The following is a 12570-nucleotide window of genomic DNA, read 5'->3' as shown; positions in this document are numbered from 1 at the left end:
CTCTGTGTGAAAAATGTTTTTCTCATCTCGTTCCTAAAAGATTTCCCCCCTTATCCTTAAACTGTGACCCTTGCGCATTTAGGTTTTGTCACTTTTTTACGTTCTGGAGAGCAGAATCTGTATTTATAAGAAAATGTTCTGTATTTTAAAATCGGCATAGTTCAAATTTCTAAAATAATTTGTCATGATGTGCGAGACACTATATATAGCTGTTTCAGTTGCAAGGAATGCTCTACCATAGAGTTTACTCTGTGGTCTTAATGAGCATGGTGCAGAAAACAGTTTCATCAGACTTCTGGAGATATTTATTTACAGGATTCAAAACTTTGTATTCAGTTTTGATTTAGTTTTGTGTCTATTTGTATTCATTAGAGGTGGATAACTTGTGTCAGGATCCACTTTTAATAGATACCCAAATTAATTATGTGTAAATAATAAAAAATCTAGATTTACGAGGTATAATAAAATAGGATTAGTAGGAACAAATTATAACTGCTTATAATTATGTCTTTGCCAGTAGCACAAACCATTGGGGTCTGTTTAAGTGACAGCAAATGCCTGGACTGATAACATGGTACAGCAAAATAAAATGTAAAATGTAGACATTTTGAACAGATTCGTTCTCTGGGTATAGAAAATGTTTTCAAGACCTTTCCTGATTATCCAGGAAGAGGATGGGCCTATCATTTTTTGATTGTGAGGCCAGAAAGAAGTTTTATGAACAACACTTCAGCTGTTTAGAACATAGAACATAGAACAGTACAACATAGGAACAGGCCCTGTGACCCTCATGTCCATGCCGAACATGCTGCCAAATTAAACTAACCTCTACATCAAAGTAATCCATATGCCTCCATTTCTTGTGAATCCATGTGTCTGTCCAAAAGCCTCCCAAGTAGCACATTCCAGCCACAACCACTCTGTGCAAAAATAAAATCTGGCCCCGCATATTTCCTTTAAACTATGTCCCTCTCAACTTGAAGCTATGCCCTTTACACTTTGACATTTCCACCCTGGTGAAAAATGGTTCTGACTGTCTACCCTATCTATGTTTCTCATAATTTTATATACTTCTATCAGGTCTCCCGTCAGTTCTCAAACCTCCAGAGAAAACAGTCTGTTTGTTCAACCTCCCCTTATAGCTGATACCTTCTAATCCAGGCCACATTCTGGTAAATACCTTTCCAGTGTTGACCCTATAACCTCTATAGTATATCGACTGATGTGTCGAACAAAAGACCGTAAACCAAGGTTTAGTACAACTTAATCTTTATTAACACACAAGTTACTTAAGCCTACATGAAAATCATTGACTTCTAATAACTTCTAATTTGTTTTACTATCCAACTTATCACAAAACTCATGACTTGGACTCGGATATTACCTGTATGAATGAATTGGCCAGATTCACTTTGTTGGTATGGGGTAGGCTTCTCTGAGCTTCGAACTTGGGTCCTTCTTCCTTGTGATGGTTGTTTCGGGTTGTCATAGCCGAAGTCTCGGATTGCCATTCTTTAATACTATTTTTCTTTCCATCGTCTAATGGAACCCTTTGTTCTAGCCAAAGGCTCTCACGACTTTGAAGTCAATCATTTCATTGTCATTTCCCCAAAGGGCTGATTAAACAAAACACCTCTTTGTTCCTTATCAGACTAGAGAAATATGTGCCTGTTCATATTTTCATTCTCATCATACAGTCCCTTTGCAAAGTGGCCATTCCAAGACAACGTATCTTCTCAAGGCCACACTACGTAGCCATAGAGTTACCTTCAGTTCCGCTCTCACCAGATGCAAATCACATGACTATTCTCACAGTGCTTCTTTGTTATCCTGGCCCCAGCATTTCTTTCTCTCTCTCCAGTTAGCAGCATACTCGCAAAGCCTGCCGGGAAACTTGATATCAAGTCTCTGGTTATACCAGCCTCTCAATTCTCCACATCTTTCCTGCAATAGGGTAATTAGACTTGCATGCAATACTCCAAATGCAGCCTAACCAAAGTCTTACAAAGCTGCATTGTGACTACCTGACTTTTATACTCAATGCCCTGACTTATGGAGGTAAACATATCAAACATATTCTTGACCAGTCTTATCTACTTTTGGTGCCACTGCCAGGGAGCTGTAGACTTAGAATCCAAAAATTGCCCTGTACATTAATGTTAAAAAGTGTCTTGCCATTATCTGTATACGTTCCCCTTACATTTGACCTCCCGAAGTGTGACATCTCACAATTGGGGGGGAGGGGAATCTGGAATGACTGCTGGGGTCCCTGGATAGAGGTGAAGGTGGAGGTATAAGGACAGGTCTTGCATCTCCTGCTGTTGCAGGGGTAAGTACCTCGGGAATGAGTGGTTTGGGTGGGAGGGTATGAGTGAACCAAGGAGCTGTGGAGGGAGTGATCTCTGCAGAAGGTGGAAAGTGGTGGCAATGGGAAGATGTGGTGGGATCATTTTGGAGGTGGTGGAAATGTTGGAGGATGATGTTGGATGTGAAGGCTGGTGGGGGTAAAGGTGAGGACCAGGGAAACTCTATCCTTGTTTTGACTGATGGGAGGGGGAGGGTGAGCAGAACCATGGAACACTGAGATGGCGTGTGAGAGGGATCCATCTATGACAGAAGAGGGGAAACCACGTTTATTAAACAAGGATATATCAGATGTCCAAGAATGGAAAGCCTCATCATGGTAGCAGATGTGGTGGAGATGGAGGAATTGAAAATCGGGAATGACGTCTGTGCAAGAGGCAGGATGGGAGGAAGTGTAGTCCAGATAACTCAGGGAGTCGGTAGGTTTCTAGTAGATGCCAGTCGATAGTTTGTTCCCTGTAATGGAGCCAATGAGATCAAGAGAGTGGAATGAGAGATTATTATCTGCCATACTTTGTCCTGCCTCTCCCCTCTCCCAGATTTCTCTCACATGCCAGTCAACTCACTTTTGATTCCTTTTCCACTTGCCTACACATATGGTTATTTTCAGTAGCCCTTTCCTCTTTCCAGGAAACCTTTGGGATGTGGGAGTAAACGCATGTGGTCAAGAAGAGAATGTGGACACTCCATGTAGATAGTATCTAAGATCTGAATGGAACCTGGAACTGTGAGGCAGTACCACTAACTACTGTGTGGCCTTGGTGTGAAAATATACTGTTTAAGATTAGTGAAACTACCACCAAGTAAACACTTTCATTTCCACAGAATGTGTTGACCAGCAAAACTCTGGGTTGCAACCAGCAAAAAAAACCAAGCTTTATAGATTGAAAATATTGTGAAATTCCATCATTTTATTCAATTTTCAATGTTGCATGTGTGTTTCAAGGATGTTTATTTGGTTTAATATATTGATATATATTTTTTTTTCAGATTGTGATATTCATAGCATTCCTGTGTATAACATGTTCGGACTGGACTCATTACTCAACATTCCGCTATTTTGAAGTTGTCACCATCTGGTTTTTTATTATGGTTTTGGTATTTTACATAATTTACCTAACAAGACTTCACAAAAAGATGACTTGCATACACTGGCCACTAACAGTAAGTTTAAATTCTAATAATTCACAAGTGAATTTATTGTTGTAAAACTATAATAATTTTTATTGTGGGTATATTCCCATGTACATTGGGTTCCTTCCATTAATTTGATTAACATTGACTGTTCTATTGGAAACGCCAGCCTGAAAATAAATCTGCGAAGCTGGCATAAAATGTTATCTAGTTTTTACAAGAAAAAATGTTTGCGAGATTAAGGATAATTTACATATTTTAAATTGTCTTTCATAAGACAGTTTGTTCCAAACTTCAGAAGCATGTTTTAATGTAGGGCATTATACAACAGGATTGTACATATCATTGAGATAAATAACCAGGTAATTTGTTTTGTCTATTTTGGGAGGATGGGTATTAACCGGAATACTAGGACAACACCTCCACTTTTTGGTATAATATCATAGGAGTTTACTGTCCACTTGAAAGACACTTCACTATCACATCCAAAATACAGCACCTACTCAATGCTGCTTAGTAAAGTCTATAGTGCAACATTTTAGAATTAATATATCAGATTTTACAATAACTTTTTCATCATGTCAACCTGATTTTGCTGTTTTTGTGAAGTACTCCTATACTGTTTATCTATCTATCTATCTATCTATCTATCTATCTATCTATCTATCTATCTATCTATCTATCTATTATATATTAAAACTGTGTGCCTGCCGGCGTCCGCCGTCCGTTCGTCCGGCTGCCTGTCTGCCTTTTGATTCGTTTCCACCGTGTGATGTCACAATGCCCAATGCTCACATATGTCCAAACGGGATGGATCCATTTACATATGCCTTTGCACCAGCCCCAGCCAGATTCCAACCCTGCAACCGTGCTTTGGAGGAACAGACCCAATAGACCCAGGTGGTTAGTGTGACGCCGCCCCCCCCCCCCCCCCCCCGCGCAAACGCGCGTTGGGGAAACAGACCCAACGGGTCTGCACTTGGTCTAGTTATTATATAAAACTGTGTGCCTGCCGGCGTCCGTCCGTCCGGCTGCCGGCCGCCTTTCTTCCTTTGATTCCTTGCTACGCTGAAATCAGACGCAGAATCGCCGAGATCATTTCGGTAGAGATTTCACTTTTCTTTCAAAGTATCCACTCCTGATTACATTTCGTCGTGTTTATGTACACATTTTTAATCAAATCCTTTCCCCCCCAGGTATTTAAAAAAAAACTGGCTTCTTACCCATAGAAGCAGCCCCAGCCCCAGCCCCTGGTGAACGTTCCATCGTGTGATGTCACAATGCCCAATGCTCAAAGACATTCTTGCCATAGAGGGAGTACAGAGAAGGTTCACCAGACTGATTCCTGGGATGTCAGTACTTTCATATGAATAAAGACTGGATAGACTCGGCATGCACTCGCTAGATTTTAGAAGATTGAGGGGGTATCTTATAGAAACTTACAAAATTCTTAAGGGGTTGGACAGGCTAGATGCAGGAAGATTGTTCCAGATGTTGGGGAAGTCCAGAACAAGGTGTCACAGTTTAAGGATAAGGGGTAAATATTTTAGGACCGAGATGAGAAAAACATTTTTCACACAGAGAGTGGTTAATCTCTGGAATTCACTGGCACAGAAGGTAGTTGAGGCCAGTTCATTGGCTATATTTAAGAGGGAGTTAGATGTGGCCCTTGTGGCTAAAGGGATCAGGGGGTATGGAGAGAAGGCAGGTACAGGATACTGAGTTGGATGATCAGCCATGATCATATTCAATGGTGGTGCAGGCTCGAAGGGCCGAATGGCCTACTCCTGCACTTAATTTCTATGTTTCCCTCTCCTCACCCCTCTCCCTCTCCCACCCATCCCTCTCTCCCCCACCCCCATTCCCTCTCTACCCCACCCCCTTCCCTCTCTCCACCCGCCCCCTTCCTCCTACCCCTCTGTCCCTCTTCCATCACTCCCCCTACCCCTCTCCTCCTCCCTCCCCACTCTTCCACCTCTCCCCCCTTCCCCCTCCACTCTCCCTCCCCACTCTTTCCCCTCTCCCCCTCCATCCCTCCTCCCCTCCCTCCCCACCCCCCCTCCCCCACATCTCTCTCCCCATCCCCCTCTCTCACCCCCTACCCCGCTCTCCTTTCCCTCCCAAATCTGTCCCGTTTCCTCCTCCTCCTCTCCCGCCCCTCCCCTCTTCTCACCCCCCCTCCCCCCACCTGTGTGTTTGGGGGGTGGTTAATGTGAGTGTGATGCCGCAGCCCCCCTCCCCCCGCAAACGCCGTTGGGGAAACAGTCTGCACTTGGTCTAGTAATCATTAAAATTAAAGCAAAAAAAAAACCACACAAAAACAGTGCCGGAGTAACTCGGCACGTCTGTCAGCATCTCTGGAGAACATGGAGAGGTGATAATTAATAATAAATCTTTTTTTTTCCTTTTTCTTCCCTGTGCTTCACCTGGACTTGCACCCATTTCCGCCCTTCAACCTATTTTACTTCGCCTGGCTTCACAATTTTTGCCTCTGCTATCCTTATCTCACACCTTTTTATCTTTTCATCATCTGTAGTCTTTGTCCATCTGCCTGTCAAAAATCCCCTCGCCTGTATCCATCTATCAGTTGCCTCACTTCTTTTCCAGCTTATGCCTCTCTACCAGTACAATCAGCCTGAAAAAGGTTCCCAACTTGAAAGATCACCTATCCGCATTCTCAAGAGATGCTGTGTAACCTGCTAAGTTACTCCAGCAATTTGTCTTTTTTTGTAAATCAGCATCTGCAATTCCTTTAAGAAGGAACTGCAGATGCTGGAAAATCGAAGGTAGACAAAAGTCCTGGAGAAACTCAGTGGGTGCAGCAGCATCTATGGAGCGTAGGAAATAGGCAACGTTTCGGGCCGAATCCGACCTCTCTGTCCTGGGCCTCCTCCATGGCCAGAGTGAGCACCACCGGAAATTGGTGGAGCAGCACCTCATATTTTGCTTGGGCAGTCTGCACCATAGTGGCATAAACATAGAATGAGTTTCTCCAGCACTTTTGTCTATCTGCAATTCCTTGTTTCTTCAACTATTTACTTTTATTGCAGTATGTAGGCTTATCCAGGTAGGCTTATCCAGAGTATTAAGATGCATGTGATCAATGGTAAATTGTTTGGATTCAAAAATCATATAGGACCGAGTGTATTTGTGGAAGGATGTTACTCTGGCTGGAGTTCTATGACCAGCGGTGTTCTACAGCGATCATGTGTCGGGACCTCTGTCTGTGATGTGTGATGGTTTACCAGAATGCCGCCAGGATTAGAGAATATCAGATGTAATGAGAGGTTGTGACAAACATGAATTACTTTTTCAGCAGCAATAGCCTGAAGGATCCTTTCGAGGGATAACAAGAGGATTTCAGTATTAGAGTAAAGAGGTTCTTCTGCAGTTGTATAGGGCTCTGGTGAGACCACATCTGGAGTATTGTGTACAGTTTTGGTCTCCTAATTTGAGGAAGGACATCCTTGTGATTGAAGCAGTGCAGCGTAGGTTCACGAGATTGATCCTTGGGATGGCGGGACTGTCATATGAGGAAAGATTGAAAAGACTATGCTTGTATGGGCAAAAATCAAAAAGGGCCACTTTTCAACATAATTGTATAAGGGGTAAGAGCATTGTAAAAACAAGCCTGAAGGCTTTGTGCCTCAATGCAAGGAGTATTTGTAATAAGGTGGATGAGTTGAACGTGCAGATAGCCATTAATGATTGTGATATAGTTGGGATCACGGAGACATGGCTCCAGGGTGACCAAGGCTGGGAGCTGAACATCCAGGGATATTCAATATTCAGGAGGGATAGAGAGAAAGGAAAAGGAGGTGGGGTAGCGTTGCTGGTTAGAGAGGAGATTAACGCAATGGAAAGGAAGGACATTAGTTTGGAGGATGTGGAATCGGTATGGGTAGAGCTGCGAAACACCAAGGGGCAGAAAACGCTGGTGGGTGTTGTGTACAGGCCACCTAACAGTAGTAGTGAAGTTGGAGATGGTATCAAACAGGAAATTAGAAATGCGTGCGACAAAGGCAAAACAGTTATAATGGGTGACCTCAATCTACATATAGATTGGGTGAATCAAATTGGCAGGGGTGCTGAGGAAGAGGATTTCTTGGAATGTATGCGGGATAGTTATCTAAATCAACATGTAGAGGAACCAACGAGAGAGCAGGCTATTTTAGACTGGGTATTGAGTAATGAGGAAGGGTTAGTTAGCAGTCTTGTTGTACGTGCCTCCTTGGGCAAGAGTGACCATAATATGGTTGAGTTCTTCATTAGGATGGAGAGTGACATTGTTAATTTCAGAAACAATGGTTCTGAACTTAAAGAAAGGTAACTTTGAGGGTATGAGACGTGAATTGGCCAAGATTGACTGGCAATTAATTCTAAAAGGGTTGACGGTGGATATGCAATGGAAGACATTTAAAGACTGCATGGATGAACTACCAAAATTGTTCATCCCAGTTTGGCAAAAGAATAAATCAGGGAAGGTAGTGCATCCGTGGATAACAAGGGAAATCAGGGATAGTATCAAAGCGAAGGATGATGCGTACAAATTAGCCAGAAAAAGCAGCATACTGGGAGAAATTCAGAGACCAGCAGAGGAGGACAAAGGGCTTAATTAGGAAAGGAAAAATAGATTATGAAAGAAAACTGGCAGGGAACATAAAAACTGACTGCAAAAGTTTTTATAGATATGTGAAAAGAAAGAGATTAGTTAAAACAAATGTAGGTCCCTTGCAGTCAGAAACAGGTGAGTTGATCATGGGGAACAAGGATATGGCGGACCAATTGAATAACTACTTTGGTTCCGTCTTCACTAAGGAAGACATAAATAATCTGCCGCGCGGGTCAAAGGAGTTGGAGGAATTGAGTGAAATCCAGGTTAGTCGGGAAGTGGTGTTGGGTAAATTGAATGGATTAAAAGCCGATAAATCCCCAGGGCCAGATAGGCTGCATCCCAGATTAGTTAAGGAAGTAGCTCCAGAAATTGTGGATGCATTAGTAATAATCTTTCAAAACTCTTTAGATTCTGGAGTAGTTCCTGAGGATTGGCGGGTAGCAAACGTAACCCCACTGTTTAAGAAGGGAGGGAGAGAGAAAACGGGGAATTACAGACCAGTTAGTCTAACATCGGTAGTGGGGAAACTGCTAGTCAGTTATTAAAGATGGGATAGCAGCACATTTGGAAAGTGGTGAAATCATTGGACAAAGTCAGCATGGATTTACGAAAGGTAAATCATGTCTGATGAATCTTATAGAATTTTTCGAGGATGTAACTAGTAGCGTGGATAGGGGAGAACCAGTGGATGTGGTGTATCTAGACTTCCAGAAGGCTTTCGACAAGGTCCCACATAAGAGATTAGTATACAAACTTAAAGCACACGGCATTGGGGGTTCAGTATTGATGTGGATAGAGAACTGGCTGGCAAACAGGAAGTAAAGAGTAGGAGTAAACGGGTCCTTTTCACAATGGCGGGCAGTGACTAGTGGGGTACCGCAAGGCTCAGTGCTGGGACCCCAGCTATTTACAATATATATTAATGATCTGGATGAGGGAATTGAAGGCAATATCTCCAGGTTTGCGGATGACACTAAGCTGGGGGGCAGTGTTAGCTGTGAGGAGGATGCTAGGAGACTGCAAGGTGACTTGGATAGGCTGGGTGAGTGGGCAAATGTTTGGCAGATGCAGTATAATGTGGATAAATGTGAGGTTATCCATTTTGGTGGCAAAAGCAGGAAAGCAGACTATTATCTAAATGGTGGCCGATTAGGAAAAGGGGAGATGCAGCGAGACCTGGGTGTCATGGTACACCAGTCATTGAAAGTAGGCATGCAGGTGCAGCAGGCAGTGAAGAAAGCGAATGGTATGTTAGCTTTCATAGCAAAAGGATTTAAGTATAGGAGCAGGGAGGTTCTACTGCAGTTGTACAGGGTCTTGGTGAGACCACACCTGGAGTATTGCGTACAGTTTTGGTCTCCAAATCTGAGGAAGGACATTATTGCCATAGAGGGAGTGCAAAGAAGGTTCACCAGACTGATTCCTGGGATGTCAGGACTGTCTTATGAAGAAAGACTGGATAGACTTGGTTTATACTCTCTAGAATTTAAGAGATTGAGAGGGGATCTTATAGAAACTTACAAAATTCTTAAGGGGTTGGACAGGCTAGATGCAGGAAGATTGTTCCCGATGTTGGGGAAGTCCAGGACAAGAGGTCACAGCTTAAGGATAAGGGGGAAATCCTTTAAAACGGAGATGAGAAAAACTTTTTTCACACAGAGAGTGGTGAATCTCTGGAACTCTCAGCCACAGAGGGTAGTTGAGGCCAGTTCATTGGCTATATTTAAGAGGGAGTTAGATGTGGCCCTTGTGGCTAAGGGGATCAGAGGGTATGGAGAGAAGGTAGGTACGGGATACTGAGTTGGATGATCAGCCATGATCATATTGAAGGGCCGAATGGCCTACTCCTGCACCTAATTTCTATGTTTCTATGTATTCACTGGAGTTTAGAAGGATGAGGGGGATCTTATAGAAACATATAAAATTATAAAAGGACTGGACAAGCTAGATGCAGGAAAAATGTTCCCAATGTTGGGTGAGCCCAGAACCAGGGGCCACAGTCTTAGAATAAAGGGGAAGTCATTTAAGACTGAGGTGAGAAAAAAACTTTTTCACCCAGAGAGTTGTGAATTTATGGAATTCCCTGCCACAGAGGGCAGTGGAGGCCAAGTCACTGGATGGATTTAAGAGAGAGTTAGATAGAGCTCTAGGGGCTAGTGTAATCAAGGGATATGGGGAGAAGGCAGGCTCGGGTTATTGATAGGGGATGATCAGCCATGATCCCAATGAATGGCGGTGCTGGCTCGAAGGGCCGAATGGCCTCCTCCTGCACCTATTTTCTATGTTTCTATGATGAGAGGGGATCTCATTGAAACATATAAGATTGTTAAGGGTTAGGACACGCTAGAGGCAGGAAACATGTTCGGGATGTTGGGGGAGTCCAGAACCAGGGGCCACAGTTTAAGAATAAGGAGTAAGCCATTTAGAAAGGAGACAAGGAAACACTTTTTCTCACAGAGAGTGGTGAGTCTGTGGTATTCTCCGCCTCATAGGGCGGTGGAGGCCAATTCTCTGGATGCTTTCAAGAGAGAGCTAGATAGGTCTCTTAAAAATGGCGAAGTCAGGGGATATGGGGAGAAGGCAGGAACGGGGTACTGATTGGGGATGATCAGCCATGATCACATTGAATGGCGGTGCTGGCTCGAAGGGCGGAATGGCCTACTCCTGCACCTATTGTCAATAGAGGTTGAGGGGAGATAGTAGAATATGAAGTTATGAGAGGTATAGGAAGGGTAGACAATCGTAACCATTTCCCCAGGGTGGAAATGTCAAAGACTAGAGGGCATAGATTTAAGAACCAAGGGGGAAAGTTTAAAAGAGATGTGCTGGGCAAGCATTTCTATACAGAGTGGTGGGTGCCTGTAACGCTGTGCCAGAAGTAGTGGTGGCATCAAGTAGTGGCATTAAGGTACTTGGATAGGTACATGAATGTACAAGAAATGGAGGGATATAGATCACACGCCGGCAATGGAGATCAGTTTATCTGTACACTGTGACCAGCTTGATTGTAATCATGCATGATTCTTCTGCTGATTGGGTAGCAGGCAACAAAAGCTTTTCACTGTACCTCGGTACACGTGACAATAAAACTAAACTAGTTTAACATGGCATCATGTTTGGTGCAGGCATTATTGAAGGGCCTTTTCAAGTGTTGTACTGATCTATGTATCTCTTAATGCAATATAATTTCATAATCATTTTAGTTCTGTGTACTCAAAATATTCTGATTTTTATGAAGGAGTTCCTGCACTATGCCATTGCGACCGTCCTGATATTGGTTGCGTCGATTATTGGAGCAACCAAGGCATTTGGCTATCCTGGATTAGCAGCTGGAGTGGTAAGAAATATTTTTGCTCTGTTTGTAATTAATTTATTAGCCAAGTATGTAAACATACAAGGAATTTGATTTGCCACCAGTCATACAAAAAAGCAACAAGATACATAACCACATAAAAATTAAACATAAAATTAAACAGCCACCACAACAGCGTGTGAGAATCCCCAGGGCACACAGCTTAAGCAGAGACCCACAGCCATCAGTTCAATGTCCAGGCCACACACACGCTCCTTCACCGTGATGTGACCAGAGTTGCACCGACAGCTGTCAATCTCCACCCGAATAGTCCCTGTCCACCCGAATAGTCAGAAAGCCGTCCACACCCGCACTAGACTACGGGATGTCCTTATGGAGCCATGTCTCCGCAAAACACACCGAGATCACTGCACTCACAGCACTCCCCCAGAGTCCTCAACTGTGCAGGCAGCATGTCAATAGACAATAGGTGCAGGAGTAGGCCATTTGGCCCTTCGAGCCAGCAATGCCATTCACTGTGATCATGGTTGATCATCCACAATCAGTACCCCATTCCTGCCTTCGCCCCATATCCCTTGACTCCACTAACTTTGAACTCTATCCAGAGAATCGGCCTCCACTGCCTTCTGAGGCAGAGAATTCCAGATTCACAACTCTCTGGGTGAAAATGTTTTTCATCTCCGTTCTAAATGACCTACCCCTTATTCTTAAATTGTTGCCCCTGGTTCTGTACTCCCCCAACATCGGGAACATATTTCCTGCCTCTAGCGCTAATGTTACTTTTACTTTTAATTCCTTCATCTAAATCATTTATGTATATTGCAGATAACTGCGGTCCCAGCACCGAGCCTTGTGGTACCCCACTAGTCACTGTCTGCCATTCTGAAAGGGACCCGTTAATCCCTACTCTTTGTTTCCTCTGCCGATCAATATTCAGTACCCTGCCCCCTATACCATGTGTTCTAATTTTGCCCACTAATCTCCTATGTGGGACCATATCAAATGCTTTCTGAAAGTCCAGGTACACTACATCCACTGGCTCTCCCTTGTCCATTTTCCTAGTTACATCTTCAAAAAATTCCAGAAGATTAGTCAAGCATGATTTCCCCTCTCTCTCACATTCCCCACTTTGGAAGGCAAATAA

General features: G+C 43.4%; 1 protein-coding gene across 1 annotated transcript in view; it reads left to right on the top strand.

The window, feature by feature from the left end:
- The window catches only part of cmtm7 (CKLF like MARVEL transmembrane domain containing 7), a 37146-nt gene that overhangs the window by 17156 nt on the left and 7420 nt on the right, over positions 1–12570 (top strand). The window contains exons 2-3 of the mRNA XM_033012351.1: positions 3355–3528; positions 11352–11450. Of these exons, the coding sequence (XP_032868242.1) occupies positions 3355–3528; positions 11352–11450 (273 nt within the window). The remainder of the gene's footprint in view (positions 1–3354; positions 3529–11351; positions 11451–12570) is intronic.

This window comes from Amblyraja radiata, chromosome 2 (genome assembly GCF_010909765.2).
Source record: "Amblyraja radiata isolate CabotCenter1 chromosome 2, sAmbRad1.1.pri, whole genome shotgun sequence".
Lineage (NCBI taxonomy): Eukaryota > Metazoa > Chordata > Chondrichthyes > Rajiformes > Rajidae > Amblyraja > Amblyraja radiata.
This window is presented reverse-complemented; position numbering and strand designations above follow the sequence as displayed.